Source organism: Notechis scutatus, chromosome 7 (assembly GCF_049901735.1).
Source record: "Notechis scutatus isolate UNSWTSFEM ecotype Mainland chromosome 7, rNotScu1.2, whole genome shotgun sequence".
Lineage (NCBI taxonomy): Eukaryota > Metazoa > Chordata > Lepidosauria > Squamata > Elapidae > Notechis > Notechis scutatus.
The window spans coordinates 22,932,953-22,956,919 of record NC_142015.1 but is presented as its reverse complement, the minus strand read 5'-3'; the positions used below and the strand labels follow the sequence as shown (position 1 = coordinate 22,956,919).

The 23,967-nt window shown below is 42.9% G+C and overlaps 1 protein-coding gene across 1 annotated transcript in view; it reads right to left on the bottom strand.

Annotated features, from left to right (window-relative positions):
• LOC113419326 (uncharacterized) overlaps positions 1-23,967 on the bottom strand; it is a 132,889-nt gene that overhangs the window by 49,363 nt on the left and 59,559 nt on the right. Inside the window, exons 30-46 of the mRNA XM_087969823.1 lie at positions 21,817-21,933; positions 20,189-20,338; positions 19,432-19,647; positions 17,938-18,042; positions 17,707-17,851; positions 15,906-16,123; positions 14,814-15,032; positions 13,999-14,105; positions 12,809-12,962; positions 10,659-10,758; positions 8,696-8,862; positions 7,704-7,937; positions 5,974-6,071; positions 5,334-5,511; positions 4,032-4,259; positions 1,500-1,509; positions 947-1,047 (exon numbers count right to left, since the gene is read on the bottom strand). Coding sequence (XP_087825949.1) covers positions 947-1,047; positions 1,500-1,509; positions 4,032-4,259; positions 5,334-5,511; positions 5,974-6,071; positions 7,704-7,937; positions 8,696-8,862; positions 10,659-10,758; positions 12,809-12,962; positions 13,999-14,105; positions 14,814-15,032; positions 15,906-16,123; positions 17,707-17,851; positions 17,938-18,042; positions 19,432-19,647; positions 20,189-20,338; positions 21,817-21,933 — 2,547 coding nt within the window. The remainder of the gene's footprint in view (positions 1-946; positions 1,048-1,499; positions 1,510-4,031; positions 4,260-5,333; positions 5,512-5,973; positions 6,072-7,703; positions 7,938-8,695; positions 8,863-10,658; positions 10,759-12,808; positions 12,963-13,998; positions 14,106-14,813; positions 15,033-15,905; positions 16,124-17,706; positions 17,852-17,937; positions 18,043-19,431; positions 19,648-20,188; positions 20,339-21,816; positions 21,934-23,967) is intronic.

Here is a 23,967-nt window from a genome sequence, read left to right as displayed (position 1 = left end):
TCCTATTCTACTCTACTTTACTCTGTTCTGTTCTGTTCATTCTTTCCTTATTCTGTTCTATTCTATTCCATTTCCATTTCTATTTCTATTTCTATTTCTATTCTATTCCACCTAGATCCAGCTGAGTTAGACAACCTCTCTCAGAACCCAGTCAAAACAGATCAGAGGAATATTCAACTGCACTGGACAACAATTCCAGTTCAGTTGGGTGAATATACTTCATTTTTGAAAATCATGCTTTGGGGAGGGCTTTGATTAGATGCCGGGGACAAAGCTGAGGGATGGAAAGAACGAACCGTAGATCAGAAAGAAGAAAGCAAGAAGCTGCATCGCTTTTGCACCAGGTATGAAATCTATCAGAACTTCCAGGATTTTTGCCTCTATGATTCACACATTGATGACATAAGGCTAGATAGGCTAGATAGAACCAACCATTCCCCCAAACGCAAGTCACAGCTATCCAGCAGGCTGCAGAGTTCTAGAAATCTTCAATTGCAATAGAAGTAAGGAAAAGAAGTATAGGGAGGGAAATGTGCTATATTGTGGCTGTGCGTACTTCCAATCTTATATTCCAAGTGTGGAAACTCATGGTCCATCTCATTTTGGGTGTGAACCTGCTGCTTGGAATGCAAAACAGATTCTTTTAAAGGATTGTGGAAATATCCTGAGAGCAAAACAGCACTAAGTTTCAGGCTCTGAATACACCCTATTGGATCCCATTGCTCTTCCTTTTTGTCATGTCTTGGCTATTGGTTCACCAAACAGAGTGTTGATCTCTTTCGTTGGCTGCTCATCAAATTTACAGCCCATTGTTGAGATCAGACCTTGGGAGATAGAAGTCATCTCAGGACAAATCTACTCAGTTTCTTCCGGTCTAGAGAAAGAAACTTGGACATCCAGATGTGAATGCCAAGAATTTCTTGGTGAAAGCGAGAAATGCATTTACCTGGACTACAAAGAATGGGAACAGAAGAAGCTTCAGGACAGAATGAGCCCGCTTGACACCTTCGAATTAAGTCTGCTTCTGGAATAGAAAAAAAAATATGTCTCAATTTTGCAGAGCAAACATGATGAGCATTTTGTGAGACCTAAACACGAAACATTTCACACTCAAACCATTTCAATTTGGCTGCTGAAACAGACCTGCTTAACCATTGCAAAAATGTGATTTTCTCCCCTTTGATTTGTTTTCTGACTTGAACATATATATATATTCAATATATATATTGGTTGGGGGGTTGGCATCAGAACAAAACACAATCAGAACACAGCCAAACCCCCACCCAATCAGAACACAGCCAAGCCCCCACCCAATCAAGTCACATCCCCTCTAGCAGTTAAAAGGAAGAAGCAGCTGCAAGCTCACATTACTCTGAGAAGCACAGAGCCGAAGACACAAGCCTGAAGATGATGAATCAGACTTCATCGAAATGTTGCCTAGAAACTTCCAATCTTACGCGGGAGAAAACCCGAATAACCAAAGATCCACATACAAATACCCACGAGAACCTCAGAAAACAAATATATATATACATACATACATACATACATACATACATACATACAAGCACGATACCTGTGTTTTGCTACGAAACTATGTGAACAGGCTTAGTTTTGGGGGAGGAAAATAATGGGGGGGGGGGAATTGTGCCTCTGCCTACCAGCATCCATCGGTATTCATCTGGTTACCGTCCTCTCAGTGTGTGAGAGAGTTGAGGGCTGTTTGGAAACTGAAATAGTGTTTGCTGTGTGAGCAAAAAGGAGACAGCAAGGAGCCTGGGCATGGCTTAGCTCAACTGTTCTATACTAAAGCTGGCTGCTGCTGTGGAACTAAAACTGAAACTGAAGCTCCTCTCCTCTGCTTGTGTTTTGCATTTGGAAGCAATTTCTTTTCAGATGGGGAGGGGGAGTAGAACTCCTTAGCATCAGAGCATGTTAATAATAATATATGAAATACGAATGCTCTGATGGCCATTTTGAAAAATCCTTTCTTAGCGAGCACCTGGAAGCCAAGAGGAACATATGTGCCAAATTTCAAGTTTGTAGGCTTTACGGTTCTGGAGAATTTGTGATGATGCGTGAATGTATTTCACTTATATATATATTTCTTTAGTTGCAAGTCTAGTCATATATATATATATATATATATATATATATATATATATATATATATATATATATATATATATATATATATATATATATGTGTGTGTGTGTGTGTGTGTGTGTGTGTGTGTGTGTGTGTGTGTGTGTGTGTATGGCCTTCAGCTTTGTTCGGTATTTTCCCACGTCATAGTAGTGATGCTTTTAAAGTTGTAGCAACGTTTCAGCAGAATCTCATCTGCCATCATCAGGCTTCTGTATTGTGTCCGTCTGTGAGTCAGACTTTTACAGTGGTTTCAGATTTAAATTTGGGGCAGCCTATTGTTGTGCCAGAATGGTTTTTTCTTCATCCTGATTGGTTGGGAGTCTTGGTCTGTGTTTATTGGTCTCGGAGTTTGCTGTGTTCTGCTTGATTGGTGTCTCTAATATCTTCTGTTTGTTTTTTGGCTTTTTTGTATCTTGATTGGCTGGCAGCATTGTGTTACTTTAATGGAGGCCTTTAGTGCAGCTTGGCTTCGGGTAAATGGACGGCTATCATTAGTTAGGAAGCTGGGTTTCATCTGGGTGCCTGGTTGGGGTGTGTTTGAGCTGGAGGTATCAGGGGGGATCTGTTTGTGCCCAGGTGTTTGCCTGGCTTGTGGTGTGGATATTTTTTTGTTTGTGAGTGCAGGCTTCCAAATGATTGACAGATATATATATATACACACACATATACATACACACATACACATATACACATACACACATACACATACACACATACACACATACACACACACACATACACACACACATACACATACACATACACACATACACACATACACATACACACACATACACACATACACATATACATATATACACACATACACACATACATACATACATACATACATACATACATACATACATACATACATACGGCTAGACTTGCAACTAAAGAAAAGAACCCAGACTGAAGAATTGACCAGACTCAACTCTAGTTTCTGAAATTTCAATAGGTGCTGATGACATGCTATTCAGCAAACATAATTATCTTCTAAAAGCCTGGGAGTAGAATTCTTTATAAACCAGTTTTAAATAATTAGCACTACACTTGGTTGCCTTGAGCATTTGCAAGTTAATATGATCAGTGCGGAGGTGCTTTCCCTGGTCTTCTTTAGGCACAGAGGAATAATACATTCCAATTTTGCTTTCTGATCAGGGGGCAAAATTTATCTCATCCCTCCCACCTAAAGATACTAGTGAGAGCTAGTTTTTGGTACAGTGGCTAGAACCCAGGAGGCTCTGACATCCAGTCTTGCCTTAAGCAGGAAACCAGCTGGGTGACTTTGGGCCAGTCATACCCTTCAGCCCTAGGAAGGAATCAATGGCAAACCTCTTCTGAAATCTTGCCAAGAAAACTTCGGGGATTAGTTCAAACAGCCAGCAGGAGCCAACAGTGATTCAAAGGCACCCACACTATATTCTGAATTAACAGAATACAGAATAACAGAACAACAGAATGGGAAGGGACCTTGGAGGTCTTCTAGTCCAACTCCTGTTCAAGCAGGAAACCCTATAATATTTCAGACAAATTGTCCTTCAATCTCTTAAAAACATCCAGTGTGGGAGCACCAACAATTTCTAGAGGCAAGTCGTTCCACTGATTAATTGTTATAATTGTCAGGAAATGTCTCCTAGGTTGCCTCTTTCCTTGTTTTTTTGTTTTGTTTTTTGTTTTATCTCAATCTACACATACACAAAAATACATTAACTCTGTGGCATCAATATATCATACATTTTAATATAGACAAGCTTAACAATACCAATCATATCTCTTAATACCCATATTCACATTAAATCAAAATCCTTCCTGGCTTATTTTCAACATTTCAATACTCTCTCCTAATGCCTCGATAATAATTTAAAAAACAATTAAATACCAGAGTGATTTCCTGTAGTTATTGGCTTGCCTGTTGTTGACCCAAGTGGGCAATACCATCCTGGCATGCAGATGCCATCTGGGCTGATCAAACCGGGCTTGGAGCAAAATTTCCCAGCGGGGCATAGCTGGCAGTCATTCACCGTCCTGATACTCAAAATGTCACTATAGGTCCCTCTAGGACAAGGGAACTGGGTAGAAAACTTGGTGTTCTTTGGGCAGTAATGACCTAAAGTGAACGGGAGATGGGTATTTCCAATTAATTTAGCAAACTGATTCTAAACAAGCCCACTTAGAGTTGATTAAGTCAATATATAATCAGGAATTATGAATAATAAATACAAGAGAGAATTGCAGGAAGGATTCTCCTCTCATTATTTGATTAAATTTTGGATCCTCCAAATGACTCTTAAGTAAACTTAGAAGGCGTGTGAGTAAAGTCGCTTCTTACCCTTAAAAATAGAACACTGAACTTGAAAACAAAGTATATCTCCAACTCATGTGAAGCACAAACATCGACTGGCATTCAGTAGAACAAAAACAAGTGCATTTCTTTTTGTCTCCACTCATCAGATGAGGTAGAATCATAAATAAAAGAGGTCAGAGACAAGTTGAACTCTAATTAGGCAAGGACAAATTCCAAGAAACCAGAACCTGACCAGAAACCGATATGTCTGCTCTGTAATAATCTTCAGATGAACCCAAGGGCCAGTATCTATTGGGGCATTGGGAGCATTTTAAGCCTCAAGAGATATCTATGGATCTTTGCTATTTGCTCAACTGAGGGTCACCATCTACAGCACAAAGCCTTCCAAATATTATTGGCAGGCATCTCCCATCAGCATGACTGGCGGTAAACAATGGTAAAGCTGCAACTCAACATCTGGTGGGCTATGCATTGTTCATTTTGCCTTAGCATACTAAAACTTCAAGGACCATTGTTTCAATTCTCAGAGAAAGAATCAAGTCGATATGCAACTAGAAGATCAGTGTGAAGCTAGGTTATTGCCATTTTTAGAAGTTAATGGAAGGCTTGTGGAATAAGCAGCATGGTAGCTTAGTGGTGAAGATGCTCGCCTCCCACCCAGAAGGTTGAGAGTTCAATCCTAGGTAGCGGCGGATGTTTTTCTCTCCTGGGATCAAAGAAAAAATATCTGCTGTGAACTCCACATGGTGTCAGGAAGGGCATCCAGCCAGTAAATGCTCAGCTCCACCTAGTTGCCCTGACTCCACCCTGAATTAAGGGATTACAGAGTTGCAGAAAGGAAATTTAATGGAAGGATTGTGGAAGAGTGAAACTCACCAGCTGGGCAGTGGGTGTAGTTGGCAGAACCGATATCACAATAAGCCCCTTCTGGACAATCTAAACATTGATCCATTCCCCAGAAGGGATTATACTTCCCTGCCGGGCATGGCTGTGGTCTATCACTCCCCATCACACAATAGTGGCCAGGTGGGCACCGACCACCTTTGCTGGTGACCTGTAAATAAAAATGAATGAATAGAAGACATCGAGGGACCCTAATGGGAAGCAAAAAGGAAAGGCAAAATTATGCCACGTGGGATTGTTTAATTTAAGCTATTGAGTTTGTTGTTAGGATCAGTGGTGGCCAAACTGGGAGAATACCACCACTGGTTAGGAACCTACAGTAGATGAAAAAGAGTCTAGGCCAACACACTGTAGCCAACTCCCCATGGCCAACTTGCCACATCCAACTCATTTGTGACTTCAACTCCCTAAATTCTCTGGACAGCATGCCTGGGTGAGGAATTCTGAGAGTTGGAGTCCACAAGTTGCTAAGTTTGGAGACTCCTGATCTAGATATTAAAATCCACAGGGGGGGTCTTTTAAAAGGGAGACCCTCCTGTTTCCAGGACTATCTGTTGAGCATGGATCATTTCCAGACAATGGACTACTACTTCACTGCATCAGCACCACTAACCAGATCAGGTCTTGGAGAAACGGCTCCTCCGCTGCAATAAAATCCCAAGTCACAAAGACCAGCAGGAGATACAAGCCCTGTTCCATCACAGAAATATCCTGCAAAGAAGCAGAAATTCAGGAAGGTTTTCAAGATAGGTTGGCTGATGGGAATTAAAGGGCAAAATGAAATGAGCTCTTAAAAACCAAAGACTTCATCAAGACTGATTCCTAAGAGGGTAAGACCACCTGATATAGGCTGTAAAAATATATATAGTCTACCATGCTTGATGGCATCAGCAAGAGCCTCAGTGGCGCAGTGGTCAGAGTGCAGTACTGCAGGGTACTTCTGCTGATTGCCAGCTGTCTGTCTCCCCAGGCTCAAGGTTGACTCAGCTTTCCATCCTTCCAAGGTGGGTAAAATGAGGACCCAGATTGTTGGGGACACGAGGCTGACTCTGTAAACTGCTTAGAGAACTATAAAGCACTGTGAAGCAGTATATAAGTCTAAGTGCTATTGCTACTTTCCTTCCTTCCTTCCTTCCTTCCTTCCTCCCTTCCTTCCTTCCTTCCTTCCTTCCTTCCTTCCTTCCTTCCTTCCTTCCTTCCTTCCTTCCTTCCTTTCTTCCCAGTGGCTAGAATGCAGCATTGCAGGCTGACTCTTCCCACTACCAGCAGTTCTATTCTGACTGGCTCAAGGTTGACTCAGCCTTCCATCCTTCTGAGCTTCAGTAAAATGAAGACCCAGATTGTTGGGGGCAAGAGGCTGACTCTGTAAACCGCTTAGTGAGGTCTGTAAAGCAGTATAAAGCGGTATGTAAGTCTGAGTGCTATTGCTATTGCCGGCGCAATTGCAAAAGAAAGCTCAGAACCACGTTGGTTGGAAACATGTGGAAGAGGCCTTCATCCTGCAATGAATAGTCAATGACTAAGATGATGATGATGATGATGATGATGATGATGATACAGGTAGTCCTCAATTTACAACAGTTCATTTAGTGACCTTTCAAAGTTACAACGGCACTGAAAAAAGTGACATGACCATTTTTCACACTTAGGACCGTTGTGGCATCCCCATGGTCATGGGATTAACATTCAGATGCTTGACAACTGACTCACATTTATGACTGTTGCAGTGTCCTGCAGTTGTGTGATGCCTTTTTCTGACCTTCTCACAAGCAAAGTCAATAGGGAAGCCAGATTCATCTAACAACCGTGTTATATAACAACTGCAGTGATCCACTTAACAAATCATCATCCTCTTTTAATGACCCCATCATCCCTTGCAGGATGGAGCCTGGACAACTGAATGGAGCTTTGTATTTATTGGCCGGATGCCCTTCCTGTTGCCAATGAGGAGTTTTATTCAGCAGATATATTCTCAGAGAGAGAAAATATCTGCCTCTACCTAAGATTGAACTCACAGCCTCCCGGTTGTGAGGCAAGAGCTCCACCTCTAGGCCACCATACTACCTGAGTGATTCACTTAACAAATGTGGCAAGAAAAGTTGTAAAATGGGGCAATACTCACTTAACAAATTTCTCACTTAACAACAGAAATTTTGAGCTCAATTGTGATCGTAAGTTGAGGACTACCTGTAATGATTAGCAGAGAGGGACCATTTCCTGCATCTTCTGCTGCCAACCAGTAGCATCTACAGAACCTGAAACGGCCTTCAAACTTTCTGCATTCTCTGATGACATCCCATCAGTTACATTAAGATTTATATTCCTGACCTCTGCCTCATTTACCTGCACGACACAGAAGGCAGTCTTCCAACTTGGTATTTCCTGTAGAGTTGCTGTAGAACCCAAGGGGGCAGGGTTGGGGGGTGGCAGACCCTTTTGGACAGTAATGACCTCTGGGACATATATTCCCCAGCAGATCTTTCATTGGGGTTGGGATAGAAGCACCTGCCAGGCAGTAATAGCCTGCTGAACAAGGGCCGGTGACCTGGGCCTGACCTGGGAAGCCACAATAATGACCTGAAACAGAGAAAGTTGAATTATTCAACATTGCATTAAAAAGAAAGGAAGTATATGGCACAGAAAAGAGAACTTGCAACCCAGAATAACAGAGTTGGAAGGGACCTCGGATATCTAGTATCTTCTGCTCAAGCTGGAAATCTTATATCGTTTCAGACAAGTCTATTCTTAAAAGCCTCCAGTATCGGAGCACCACAACTTCTGGAGACAAGTTATTCGACTGACTCTAACTGTCAGGAAATTTCTCCTTAGTTCTATGCTGCTTCTTCCTTGATTAGTTTCTAATGTTCAGTAGAGAAAGAAGATCAATCTGAAAAACCTTGCTCCAATGGATTACCATTTCAGATTTGTTCAGAGAAGCTAAACCTGGTCTGAACAAGTTCTTACTGCTTAAATTGCATCCAACATCTCTTTAACCATTTCCATTAGAATGAATTATAGAATTACAAGATCTACTGAGATACGATTGTTATCAAGACAAATTCCTTGTGTGTCTAATCACACTTCATTCATTCATTCATTCATTCATTCATTCATTCAGTTTAAATGGAACCTGACACTCGGTTCTGATTTTTCACACCTGACAATTTAGGAGAATAAGGTGGATTTGTTTTAATAAAACCCATAATTGCTTCTGCTCTAGAAAAAAACAACACCACTCAAGTTGAATCTCTTGGCTTTCCTCTTCTTTCCTAGACTTCTAGAAAAAAAAATCATTCAACAAATTGTCAGTGATTGAGTGGTTGGAAAATACCCACCTGGTGTACATAGTAGGCACAGAGAGAGATTACTGATTCCTATGTTGGGGTTGTAAGTCCCTTGAGGACATGGAAACTGATTTTTGGACCTTGTGCCAGGAGGACAGTAATGCCCAACTGGACATTGGCTGTTGACCAAGGAAGAGGAATTTTGAAGACAGAAGTACCTTCAAAGAAAGAAAGAAAGAAAGCATAAAAAGGAAGAAAGATATTGAATTCCTGGGGCAAACATTTCACCATTTCTCCACGCGGCCAAGCTCAATAAATAAGAAAGCCCAAGGGTGATTTATTTCCAAAGAGGATTAATATATTCCTGTTTAGCCCAAATGGTTTACAAAAACATTGAAAGTCATAAAAGAAGAGATCTAGCAAGTGGGGGAGCGGGGACCAGCAATGCAAATCAATATAAAAGTGCTGGCAGCAAAGTCTTTGCAGAGCACAAGCTCAAAGGCACTAGAGGTCATGAGATTCAAAGATTTCAAGAAAATAGACTTGAACTTCTGGAGGCTAAGTTAAGAGTTCTGGGAAGGCTTATCTCACAAATGGGGAAACTTGGAAGATGATCTTATGGTCCCAACAAGAATGGGTGGAAAAAGGAGGAGAAGGTTGATATGCTATTGCTTTTATGTATTTATTTTATATCCCACCTTTTTATTTTTATAAACAGTTTAAGGTGGAATATCTAATACTTCTTCCTCCTCCTCCTATTTTACCCACAACAAGAACCCTGTTAGGTGAGCTAGGTTGAGAAAGAGAGTGACTGGCCCAAATTCACCCAGTTGGCTCTCGTGCCTAAGGCAGGACTAGAACTCACCGTCTCCTGGTGATTGGTCCAAAATCACCCAGCTGCCTTTCGTGCCTAACAGGACCAGAACTCACCGTCTCCTGGTGATTGGTCCAAAATCACCCAGCTGGCTCTCGTGCCTAAGGCAGGACTAGAACTCACCGTCTCCTGGTGATTGGCCCAAAATCACCCAGCTGGCTTTCGTGCCTAAGGCAGGACTAGAACTCACTGTCTCCGGTTGATTGGCCCAAAGTCACCCAGCCACTTTCATAGCTAAGGCAGGACTGGACCTCACCATCTCCCCGTTTCTAGCCTAGTGTCTAGACCACTAACCATTGGACCACAGTAACTCTTGCTTTGCCCAGAGAAAAAAACAGTTGCTGTGAGATGCAGACAAATTTAATTTTCCCCACATTTAAATTGTCCTCTAAAACTGCTATTATTTTTTGCTTGCAAGGGACCTCACAGTGACCTTTTGATTCATTACCCACTTCAGCATGGAAACACCGAATCAGGACAGCAAAATGATAACTACCAAAAAGTTAAGGCTGCCCAAAGGCTGAAATCAAGAGGACACACTAAGTCATACATAATCCCAACTGGGATGTCACCAATATCCCTTCTCCCTTGATTGCCCTTAGCCAGGAGTGGGCTGCTGGGGGTTCGCAGGGGTTCGGGAGAGCCCCTAGCTAAGATTTTGTGCAGTTTGGAGAACCCCCAAATCCCACTCCTGGCTGGCCCCGCCCACCCTGTCCCTCCCATCCCAGGAGTCCTCACGCAGCCTGTTTTGGATGCAGGTAAGTGCAGGGCACAGGTAGAGGCTCGGGGAAGGTGAAAAACAGGCCTCCTGGAAGTTTAGGAAGGCCAGAAATGGGCCTGTTTCTGACTTCCAGAGAGCCTCCAGAGCCCGGGGAGGCCATTTTTTGCCCTCCTGTAGGCTCGAGGAAAGCCTCTGGAGCCCGGGGAGGGCAAACCCCTCCCCCAGTGGTGCAGGAGGCTGACTAGGCCACGCCCACCATGGCCACGCCCACCCAGCAACCCATTGCTAAAATTTTTGAAGCCCATCCCTGCCCTTAGCAGAAGCAAACATTTTCTCTTATCTATCCCATTCAATGTGCCACTGCTGTTGACAATGTTCTTCTTTTGCACCAGATGTCATGATTCTCCTTGTCGTCTCACCCGTTGGAGCAGGGAAGGCATCTGGCTTGCTTCTCCAAATCGTTATAGGTTCCCGCTGGGCAAGGCAGTGGATTAGCTGTGCCTTGAGGGCAAAAATATCCTGGAAGAGAAATTGGCCAAGTATTGAAAGCAGCAGGATCCCCTTGTAGCCCAGGCAAGATTGAAGATTAGCACAAAGGAGTTATCTCTCTCTCAGAGCAATTCTGAAAAAGGCTTCTGGAAATAACAAAGGTCTGTGTTTATTTTAGGTCAGGACAAAAAAGAACATGGCACAGACTCTTTTCTAAGAAAAGAGGAAATCATGCTGCAGAGCATCAATCTAAAGACCTGAAAGAAGAAGAACAAAAGTATCTGAGAAAACACTGTATTTTTCTTCTCGGTTTAATTCTTTGGAAGAGAAAAACGCAACCAGTAAGGACATGCACACCTATACGTACCAAAAAATAATAATAATAATATTCCATCAATTCACTCATTTCAGGAGGTTTGTATTAGATTTTGCTCCACACAATTTAAAAAATTGTGACCTGGAGATGCTAATGACTGAATCTTTGCCCTTCTGAGGATATGCTAACCTACTGAGATCTGACCCAGATTTTGGCTGGGGAAATAGATCATTATCTGAAGATCAAATCATCACTTTGTACATAGTATAGTAATCATTAAATAATGTTATAGTAATCATTAAATAATGGCAGGTGTTGTACCAAAGTAGGAAATACAAGTTTGCTGCTTTCCACTTTTAAAAGACACACAGAGACACAAAAACACCCAGAAATGGAATCTCTTGTGGAATAAGAATGTGTTCTCCTTTATAAGGTGAATGGAAAGGCTTAACCCTTTGTTTCAGGGGCAGAAGAAACCAGTGAATGATGAAGAGATGCAACCAGGTGGAGCCTCTAAGCTAAGGAATACCTGGGAGATGCCTTTATAAGATCAGAGTTCCTGAGAAATTGATGCCAGAAGTATCAACAAGTGAAGAACTGAATTATAAAAGCACTGAGAAATCTGCAGGGACTCAGTACTGATTGAATGGGGAGAGATTCTCCAAGTTTTGAGAAACTCCAGGTTAGTTTCTCTTCCCAATCATCCTTTGATCTGTGTTGTAATAACCATATTCTTTTAGAAAGAAAAAAAGTTGCGGCTAAATGGCTGAATGCTAGAAACAGAAGTTCTCCAGAACTTCTCATCAATAGATAACAAAAGGCCATTTCAGTCCAAACTGAAGCTTGTCAAAGACTCAAAGGATAAGAAAAGTCTCCAGAATAAAATAAATAAATAAATAAAAATATAACAAATCTCTGGAAAATTCAAAACATATGCAAAACTGCAGAACCAATTTGGTGTAGTAGTTAAGGTGTTGGCTCAGAAACCAGGAGACTGTGAATTCTAGTCCCACATTAGGCATGAAAGCTTATTGGATAATTTTGGGTCAATTGCTAGAAGATTGTGAGTTCTAGTTCCATTTTAGGCACAAAAGGTGGCTTAGCCTTAGGTGACTTTGGGCCAATCACCAGGAGTTGATAAGTTCTAGTCTCTAAAGCTCTAAAGAGAATCATTAAAACTGCCCAGAATATCATTGGGCTCTGCTCCAGCTACCAGTCCTGGATGACATCTTCCCATCTCACTGTTTGAGGAAGTCCCACAACATTCTCAGAGACTCTTCCCATCCTGCTTACAATCTTTATGAACTGTTGTCTTCTGGCAGAAGATACAGAGCAATTAAAACTCGGACGACACGTTTTCTGAACCATTTTTAATCCCAGAGCTATAATTACATTTAACAATGAACTTAAGGACCATCATCAGCGAGCTGTTGGACAGTATTACTTGGTCTGTTGTGTGGATGCTTGTGTGTTTTTAGGGGTGAGGAATTTTTTTGGGGGGGCATGTTTGGGGATTGTCATGTGGGTGTGCGTGTTGGGTCTGGTCTCTGGGTGTTGTGTAAATTTTGTTTGTAGGTGTAATACTGTGTAAAGAATTTCTATAGTCTCACCTTAGGCATGAAAGCTGGCTGGGTGAGTACTCTCAGCCCAGCCAATCCACAGGGTGCTTCTTGTGGGGAAAATAGAAGGAAGAAGCAGCATTTCTGCCTTGAGTTATTTATAAAAATAATAAAGGTGGGATAAACATCTAATAAATAAATATACCTTGGGGACAAGGACCTCCACTCTGGCTTGTGGTCAGTGGGTTGGAGAACATTGAGCCCAAGATACAAAAGAACCCTTCTTGACATGGTCCGGTGGGGGCTGCCAACCCGGGAGTGTTGCAGAAGTGGCCAGGCACACAAGGGGAGCACTCGACCTGTCACAGAGTAAGAACATCTTTAGGGTGATTTTCCAGCTGAAGTTCACAATGTTCGTGGGAGGGAAAATCCTTTTCAAAGATGTCTTTTCAGTTAGAAATATCTGATTTTTAAACACAGAGGAGATGACCTTCCCTGTATCCCTGAAACTATAGCATGTATTACAGCACCATTGAAAGCACACCAAAAGTTCCATTTTCCAAAGCTGTAATTCCCCTTACTTTAAAACTGCATTGTCTCACCATTCTCTCAAAAAGTTAAAAAGTTTTTGAGTTTTTACAACTCAAAAAGTTTAAGTTGTACGAGTCACACTGATTATTTGTTCACTCTTGTTGTCTTACAATGAAAATCTGAATGGAAATTAATTCTTCTTTATGCATTTTGACTGGGCTTTGACATTGTACTATTCTGGTTCTTGTTTATTTGGGTGAGTGGTTTATCTGCCAATGTGTGTTTTGCGATAGAAATATAGAGCACATATAAAAATAATATATAAATAACAAATTAGGACTGAGATTCTTCTCTGAATCAACCATAAATGTGGTATATAGAGAGAAATAATCTCTACGTACATCTACATACCATTCAAAAGAGACAGTTGGAAAGTTAAAAGACCACAACACCCCCTGGCCAGCAATCAACACCCAGATTGATAAACAGAGATTAACACCAAGTAGTAAACAATACCTCAATCAAGGAACTACCAACTCAATAAACCACAGCCTAATGAAGGAAACATCAAGAACACTTCTACCAACACTGACAGGGTAAGCCACTAGTAAATAAACAGAGAGCAAACCCTTCCAGCACTGATGATGTTACTTAATTGGATAATGAAAGGAAAATAGGAAAACAACCAACCTCAGAGAGCACCAAGGACCCCATAATTCAACCCTGAGCTTCAAGTATTCTCTTCCTTGTGATAGATAATTGCAGTTTTAGAGGGGAAAACATTCTTTGAAAGTTCTGTTCCTTAGGTTAAGGGTTAAATTGGCCACTTAACAAAGAACAACAATCTTCTTGCATTGGCCTTACCTCTGAATGTAACCTCGATTCAGCAGCAAATGTTCCCACTGGACAAGGATTGGGAATAATGGTACCCCTTGGACAGTAATAGCCAGAAGGGCATGCGCCAGCCTGAACTGTGATGGAAAAGAGAGGGGAGAAAGGGCAGAGAAAAACTTTATTGCAAACAATATCTTCCTTGTTTGATTTTCTAATTTAACACTCAGCATTTGGATTTCTAAGCTTTCCTTCGTATGTCTTCACTTCACCCAACTAGATTGAACAAGAACAGGACAATATTCTGACCCAACCCTGTTACTAGCAAGAAAATCTCAAACAAATGCAGCAGCTCAAAGGCGGCAACTCAAACCTTCCCAGCTTTAATCTACAAATAAACTTCTTTGTAGATAAAAGATGACTTGCAGCCGATTAGTCCAACCAGAAACGCCTTGACAGAATTATTCAGATAAGCCAGAGTCTCTATACACAATGCTGGGTCCTTAGAGGCAAAGGCAAAAACCTTTTGAAACCAGGCTTATATTCCCTGGAGGGAGGGGCCATTACATTGCATCCTTACTTCCGAATCGCCTGTGCTGCTCTAGTTGTTCTCTTCTACGAATCATCCTGTGCTCATGCGCACTTGGCACAGGCTCCTTGGGAACTTCCTCATCACTGCTGCCAGCCCCCACAATCCCTGAAGGCAGCAGTCCACTCCCTGATGGTCCCGGCCCTTCATCCGAGTCCTCGCTCTCGTCCACCGTCCACACCTGTTGCCGGCTAACCACAACAGACAACCACTTAGGGGGGAACCAATACAAAAGCCTTCCAAACAAGAGCAAGACTACCATTGAGTTGGGCATTAGGGTTGGGACGATTTGAGCCTTGAGTGCAGTAAAATCCTTCCCAGCATTCTCCCGTGACATCTGTTGCATTATGGTACAGGCAGAACTTCCCGCCATCACAAATGTGGCATTCAACCAAGCTTCTTATTCCTTGGATGGGGTTGTAGGTCCCTGGAGGGCAAGGTTTCCAGTCCAAGCCTGTTCCTTCTGGGCAGTAAAAACCTAGAAGAAAATTGTGGAACTATCTAAATAGACATTGGTTAATACCTTTATGTCAATACCTTTTCTGTTTTTATAGATGCATGCACCATGCATGCAACCATGTGGATCTGTCTGGACTAAGCATCCTGGAATGGATATGGATTATGGAGATATAGGTGTGCATGCAGCTCTCCAATGTGTGATGAACAATTGAAATATTTTAATTGGTGATGAACATTTGTGTGAAATATACTAGCTGTATTGCATTTCTTGTGTTTTACGGCTATGGATGAAGGCACATTATGTAATCAAATTTACCTTCACATGACACTGCTTCTATCATCTATCTGTCTGTCTGTCTATCATCTATCTATCATCTATTTATATCTATTTGTCTGTCTGTCTATCTATCTTGACTCTGTAAACTGTTTAGAGAGGGCTGTAAAGTGGCATATAAGTGTTATTGCTATCTATCTATCACCTATCTAATCTATTTATCAAAAATTTTATGCCATCCAAAACCTGAAACTCTTTGGGTGGCTTAAAATACCGAAATTACTTGACAACTTAGAGTAACTTAGAGGGCAAAATAAGGCAGGTGAACAGAGGGAATTGAAAGGGATTGCAAATAAAAAATATCTTCATTTTACTGATTATTTTGGGAGTTCTCTCATTTGTTTCCCAGGAATGCCAAACTGAGTAAGCCTGTTGACTCACAGAGACAATGAAAAGAGGGAAATCCATTCATATCTATAAAAATGCAGAAACAGCATAAGGGCTAGAAATTTCCTTTTCAAGAAAGAGCCACAGTGAGAAAAGTGTGAAGGTAAGGATCCCTGCAGTGCAGAGTTCCCATAGATGAAACAGGTTTGGTTTGTCCACTAGAAAACTCACCTTTGGGACATAACTGTGGCAAATGACCAGGTATACAATACTTCCCTTCTGGACACGAGGGGCACCGTTCTTTTCCATGGGTCTCTGCCATGTAGGTACCAAGAAGACAGGGAGTTGGGGCTTCACTGCCTGAGGGACAGTAGTGACCTTCAGGACAGGGGGCACCTGAAATCCCATCAGTGGGTCTTGGGGTGGTAGATCCTGCAATGCAATAAAACCTACCAAAGTAGCAAGAGAAACAAATATTGATTAAGAACGAGGGAGGGTAAAGTCACTTGCAGTCATGAAAAAGGAGTCCACCAATGGGTCCATGTTAAGAAGGATTCTGCTGTATCCTGGGCTTAATGCTAGCCAAGCCATTGACCACAAGCCAGAGTGGTGATCCCCAAGATTGATTGATTGATTAATCATTCATTCATTCATCATTCAATCATTCATTCATCCATTTGCCTTTTATCCTACCTTTATTACTTTCATAAGTAACTCAAGGTGGCAAACACACATAATGCTCAATGTCTATGGAGATTCTCCATCAATCCAGGTCATGGTTGTCCCAAAGGTGCTTTATTTTCAAGAGGCAACTGGACTTTCTGGTTTTTCTTTGAAGAAGTTTCTTGGATGTGACACTTCTTCAGAGCTGAAGAAGCTTCTTGGATGAGAAGTGAAACCAGAAAGTCCAGTTGCCTCTTGAAAAAGTACCTTTGGGTTGTACATAATGCTCCTTCCTCCTCCTATTTTCCCCACAATAACAACCCTGTGAGGTGGGTTGGACTGAGAGAGAGAGAGAGACCAGCCTAAAGTCACCCAGCCAGCTTTTGATGCTTAAGATGGGACCAGAACCCACAGTCTCCTAGTCCTGTGATGGCGAACCCATGGCAAGCATGTCAGAAGTGGCACACAGAGCCACTTCTGCCGGCATGTGAGAGCCCCACTGCGCATGCCCGGAAGAGCCCCACTGCGCATGCATGCATGCCCTCCTTCAGCCAGCTGATTGTCAGGTATCTATGCGCGTACACGGGAAAAGACACACTCATGGAAGATGTGTACACATGCACAGAGGTATGCGGCATGCAGGAGGGTTGTGTGCACATGTGCAGAGGCATGCGGTGGGGGGGTCATGCACATATGTTCAGGGCGGCAAGGGGTGTCATGCATGCATTGCATCATGGGTGCAGGCACACGATCGCACAGACTTTTGGCACGCAACATGGAAAAGGTTAGCCCTCACTGTCCTAATTTCTAGACTGGTGCTTTCACCACTAGACCGATCTCGTTAAGGATCAGAGAGAGTTAAGAAATAATTTGCAGAGGAATGTCAAATGTTAATAAAGGGCTGGATAAGATGAGGGAAAGTGAAAGAAGAAATACAGCCGGGCAGTTAGTATCTGCAGCTGAATCTACTCTTTGATTATGTCACACGTACTGTATGTAGACAGAAATATCCACATTCATAAATTAAAAGGGAAAATGTCTCTGGCGGAGATCGTATTCAGCAGGTTCTGACCAGTTCTGGAGAACTGTTAGCGGAAATTTTGAGTAGTTCAGAGAACCGGCAAATACTACCTCTGACTGGCCCTGCCCTCATCTATTCTCTACCACCCGAGTCCCAGCTGATCAGCTGGGTCTTCTTTGGTTGCCCTGCACAGGAGAACAGAGCTGGAAAGCAGGTTAGTGGGTGTGGGGAGGGAATGGAGATTTTGCAGTATCCTTCCTACCAAGCCACACCACACCCACTAAGCCACATGCACAGAACCGGTAATAAAAAATTGTTTGAATCCCACCATTGTTCTCTGGTACATACCCTGCATCACAGGGGCCAGACGGGAACACAAGGCCAGTGCTATTGCAGTAATAGCCTCCAGGGCAAGACTTGCAACTCTGGAGATCTGGGTTCCCATCATCTCCAGACCATTTTCCAGCTGGGCAGGTCAATGGAATGACAGCTCCTAGAAGGAGAGCGATGATGTGGGTCCATTTGACCGAAAAAGAAGAGACATTTGAAGGAGCCAAACTGAAGGAGAGGTTGCTGTACCTGAAAGGCAGTAGTGCCCAGCAGGACAAGGCTGGCCAGATACTCCATCAGTTGGGTTTGGAACTTGAGCTCCACCTTTGCACCAAAATCCTGCAGTACAATCACCTAAACATAAAAGAAAATCTATCTTCATCACACAGGATGACCCAACAATGGAGACAGGTGTTCTCCACACAGTCTCGTGATGTTGTTCCTTGCAGGGAGGCCATGAAGATAATGTTGGCTGGAGGGTCATGGAAACTGAAGCCCATCACAGCCAGAACATGCCAGGTTGAAGGAAATTGATATAGTTGAGGGATGGAAAACAATGGCTCTCCAGGACTACAAATAGTCCTTGACTTACAATCATTCATTTAGTGACCATTCAAAGTTATAATAGCACACACAAAAAAGTGACTTATGGACCAGTCCTCACATTTACAACTTGGGATTTACAAATCCCAAGGTCACATGATCAAATTTTGGGCACTTGGTAACTGGCGTGTATTTACAATGGTTGCCATGTCCCAAGGTCACTATCTCTGACTTTCCCAGCTGGCTTTCAACAAGCAAAGTCAGTGGAGAAGCCTGGACTCGCTTAATGACTGCATGTTTCACTTATCTGCAGTGATTCCCTTAATAACCATGCCAAGAAAGAAAGGTCATAAAATTGGGCACAGGTCACCTAACAAATTCTGGTCTCAATTCTGAACATAAGTCAAGGTCTACTGTGATGATCCGGGGCGTGGCACAAAAGCAACAAACTCACAAAAATAGGTAAAGTCCCTTTAATTCCTCCAACTTGTCCCACAATGTCCAGTTATCATTGGCCGGAGAAAAAACTCTCCCAAGAACAGTTTTTAAAGGGAAGAAATTCCATCAGAACCCAAAGTACATCTAAATTATAAATAAAACCCAACACCAACCACGCAGCAGCAATTAACGAGACAGGGAAGGATAAGAAATTGAAGACTTCAAAAGATAATGAAACACACACAGTTGGGAGGACGCCATCACCCAGATAAGACTTGACAATCCAAAATAATTCATGCTTTGCTTCCAGCAACTTTGCTGTGTGTAGTTTGCCTTTTTAAACAATTTTCCCAGCTGCAGCCAATGAAGGGGATCAGGGCCCTTTCCTCCCCCATAAACGACACAACTCATGTTGCTCCCTTATCCGTTCCTCCCGCGTGCCCTAGGATGAAGAGGGGGTGGGCCTGGGTCTTCCTCTGAATGCCCAGCCAGACTGTGCCCTTCCCCAGTTTCCTCCCCAGCCAAACTCCCCCTCCCTGTCAGCTGTTCCACCTGTCCCTTGGAACCAGATTCCAACTGGGGCATGACACCTACCTATACAAGTGTTAGTCACTCTGCCCATTATGTTACCGTGCTAAGACGTGAAATTCAACAATTCACAAAGGGCCAGGTCTTCATTTCTGGCACAGAGCATATAAGATATGCTGCCTAAAACATTAATACTATCCTTAATATTCACCTTGGACTTCTTTTCCTCCTTACCTGTTGGTCCTGCCAATCCAGGAGATGAACAGTATTTTCCTGGTGGGCAGTTTTGACACTCCAGAATGCTCGTTAACCTTGGTTTGGCTCCGAAGGTCCCCAGGGGGCAGCTGTACTGTGTGGACCACTGTGTCCCTGGGGGGCAGTAATAGCCTTGCGGGCAAGGGTAGAGGGTGTAATTGCTGACAGGTCCTTTCTGACTATCACAGTAGTAACCTAAAACAAGGAAGTAGAGAACTGAAGACACTGATTGAGTGTAATAGGAGAGAAGAAGTCTGCAGTTATTTTTCAGCCAAAGGTGAAGGTCTTGGATGGCGAACATCTCTTGAATTGAGATCTAAACATCTCCTTCATGATTTTCAAGATCTTCTTCCTAGTAGAAGATCTCCCTTACCTTCCTGGTAGGGCCACTTCAGAGGTGGCACTCAGCAGGTTCTGACCGGTGCTGAAGAACCAGTAGCAGAAATTTTGGGTACTTCAAAGAACCAGCAAATACCACCTCTGACTGGCCCCGCCCCCTTCTATTCTCTGCCTCCCAATTCCCAGCTGATCGGCTGGGTCTCCTTTGGTTGCCCTGCATAGGAGAACAGAGCTGGAAAGCAGGTTAGTGGGGTGGGGAGGGAATGGGATTTTGCAGTATCTTTCCCTGCCACATCCACAAAGCCACGCTACGCCCACCAAGCCATGCCACGCTCACCAAACCATGCCCACAGAACCGGTAGTAAAAAAAATTGAATCCCACCACTGGTCCACTTACTTTCCTTGCATTCTCCAGTTGGGATCGTCAGTCCAGAACCTTCACAGTAAAACCCAGAAGGGCAGAGTTGACAGTCAGAAACCGTACTTTGGCCAAATCGATTTGAGAAGGTCCCTGGTGGGCAGAGGCTTGGCGCTGTAGACCCCACAGCTGTGGGAAAAAAGGGGGTTGCAAGAAACAAGAGTTAAATAGACATTAAACCTGAATCATACACTCTCCCTCTATCAAGGTTCTGGATCCAGATACTCCTGTCCAGATCTGGAAAAGAAGAAAAAGATGCTAGATAACAATATGATGTGCCATTTTTTAAAATTCTATCCTTTATTCAAGGTGGCTGGGAGTTTTTCCCCTGTAGAAAAAGCAAATTATAGAAAAGACTGTGCTGCAAACCTCAGAATATATATGGTATTATGAAGGTGAGGTAATATATAGCAGGGGTGGGATTCTACAGGTTTGCACCTATTCACTAGAACCAGTTGTTACATTCTAAGCAGTTCAGAGAACTGGTTGTTAGAAGAAATTACTGGGCTAATCCTGTAAGGAAGGCAGGAAGGAAACATTCTGGTGTTGCTTACAGAAACTGCCTCTCCATTAACCCTTTTTACATTATTGGCAGGACCAGACTTCCTGTCTCTGGAACTTCTCTGGAGTTATTTTTCCCTCCTTTGCTGGTACTTTGCTTGTGTGGAGTGACCATTCAAAGTTATAATGGCACTGAAAAAAGTGACTTATGACCATTTTTCACACTTACGACTGTTGCAGCATCCCCACAGTCATGAGAGGCCAAGGGAGGAGATGCGTGCCTCGATGTGAGTGATGTTGAGTTGGCCACGCCCAGCCAGTCACATGACCACCAAGCCATGCCCACCAACTAAGCCACGCCCACAGAACCGGTTGTTAAAAAAATTGAATCCCACCCCTGATATATAGGGACGTGGTGGCTCAGTGGCTAAGACGCTGAGCTTGTCAGTCAGAAAGGTCAGCAGTTTGGCAGTTCGAATCCCTAGTGCCGCGTAACAGAGTGAGCTCCCATTACTTGTCCCAGCTTCTGCCAACCTAGCAGTTTGAAAGCATGTAAAAATGCAAGTAGAAAAATAGGGACCCCTTTGATGGGAAGGTAACAGCATTCCGTGTGCCTTCAAAGGCATTTAGTCCTGCTGGCCACATAACCACGGAGACGTCTTCAGACAGTGCTGGCTCTTTGGCTTTGTAATGGAGATGAACACCGGCCCCTGGAGCTAGAAATGACTAGCACGCATGTGCAAGGGGAACCTTTACCTTTATGAAGGTGGGAGAAAAATAAGTAATCATTGCCCTGCACATAGTATTTTCAAAAAAGATGTTTTACTTGTATTTTGTATGTGTGAAAACCCAAATAAAACTTTATTAAAAAAAAATGTTACTACATTTCTTAGCCCTCATCTGTCATAGCAACTCCAAGTTTTGCAACCCAGACAGTTTCATCCAAACTGTACCCAGGCTAATACTTGAAGTTATGGCTTAATTAATCACTGTGTACAATTGTATAAATGAATCCTGGTTAATTTAGTCATTAATACAAGTCCTGGTTCTTTGTTTTGGAAATCTGATCACTTTTAAGTATCTAGGCAAGTGATAATGCAACTCACGGCAATATGTCCCTGGAGGACAGATGTCGCCAGCCATCCCATCTAGTGGCCTGGAAGAAGAAGACCCTCCAATGCAGTAAAACCCAGCAGCGCATTCACCGCTTGGAGCTGATAAACCTGGGGAAGAAGCAGGAAAGAAGAGAAACAGAAGCTTACGGTGATTTTTAGTATTAACTTGCACAAAGATTAGCAAAGAAGAGGTAAATTGGTAATAAACAAATGGAGAGAGAGGTCAGCTGAGCCATTAGTTGATGCATCATATGAACGAGGATTTACGGAGCAGGATTGTAAAGTTAAAGCGAAGAATGGTGTGGTGGCCTAGAGGTGGAGCTCTCGCCTCACAGTCAGGAGGCTTGTGAGTTCGATCTTAGGTAGAGGCAGATATTCCTCTCTCTGGGCACCATGAGAATATATCTGAACCAAACTCCTCATTGGCAACAGGAAAGGCATCCGGCCAGTAAACACTCACCTCCATTGAGCTGCCCAAATTCCAACGCAATGCAAGGGAATACCGGGTGATTAAAAGATAAAAAATAAATAAATAAATTGTAAAGTTAAAGAGAGCCAGTTTGGCCTACTGATTAAGGCACCAGGCTACAAACTGGGAGACAGTAATTTCTAGTCCTGCCTTGGGTGCAAAGGCATCTGGGTAACTTTGGGTCAGGCCCTCTCCCTCAGTCCTAGAAATGAAGCAATGACAAACCACTTCCAAAATCTTGCCAAGAACATTGCAAAGACTCTCCAGGCAGTCACCAGGAGTCAACACTAACTCAAAGGCATACACGCAGGGTGTAGATACAGCATATATCTGGGGTTCTTTACATATTCAATATATTGTGCAACAAAGAGTTCGGATGGAGTCAGGAGTCCCATGCATTTAACCCACCAACCCATTCACAATATTGAAATGGTCTCTGTGATTACTGTCCTTCCAACCCACTCATGATGATAAGTCATCTAACTCTTTCTTCAATAGCTCAGTGCCAACTCCATTGATGTTTGCACAATAGTCACTTGTGTTTAAGTGCAATCCGTTGCTTAATTGATTTCCAGATGGCTGGTTGACAAAAATGACAATAAAATATCAGGATTAACGATGCAAGAAACTGTCTATCTGGATATCAGGAGTAATGAATTAGAAAAAGCAATTATAAGACAACTTGCAAATTTCCTCGCATCTGTATTCTGTCATAAACGGTGATTGCGAGCTCTTTGGAGCCATTGTTCTTACGGTCAGAACTTGGTGGAGGATCTAAGAACAGGCAATGGCTTTCATATGACACAAATCTTTCCAGTACTTAAAGAGAGTGATGTGATGAGTCTTATCTTCTGAAGGCTAAACACCCCAAATCCTTCAAATTCTTTGTATAAATTTTAATTTCTGATGGGAGGAAATGTTTAGCTGAGGCTGAAACTGTAGGGTCCTTGATGCTCTCTGAGCTTGGTTTTTTTCTTGCAGACGTTTCATTACCCAACGAGGTAACATCATCAGGGCTAGAAGGAAATGGGGATTGTGGAGTGGAGAAGAAGGGTGCTATCTAACTGGCTAACGAAGTGTCTGCAAGAAAACAACCAAGCTCAGAGACCCCCAAGACTCCACAATTTAATTTCTTTAATCAGTCTCATGACTCATGTCTGAACCTGCTCCAGACTGTCTTAAAACCTGACCATCCTAATTGAGGCCCGACCTAACATAGAATAAGGTGAAACATTGGGTTCTTGCCAGTTCAAAAATTCAAAATTTTTACTACCGGTTCTGTGGGCATGGCTTGTTGGGCATGGCAGGGGAAGATTACTGCAAAATCCCCATTCCCTCCCCCCCCCCCCACTAGCCTGCTTTCCAGCTCCATTCTCCTGTGCAGGGCAACCAAAGAAGACCCAGCCAATCAGCCAGGACTCAATGGGAGGCAGAGAATAGATGGGGGCGGGGCCAGTCAAATGTGGCATTTGCCGATTCTCCGAACTACTCCAAATTTCCACTACCAGTTCTCCAGAACTGGTCAGAACTGGCTGAATACCACCTCTGGTTCTTGCATATACAAACAAAATATACCCTTCACCTAACAACACAGATGGATATTTCTGTAAGAATATTTTTTTAAAAGAGTTTCTGGGCACATGAAGCTTCTAAACTCATACACAAGAGTGATG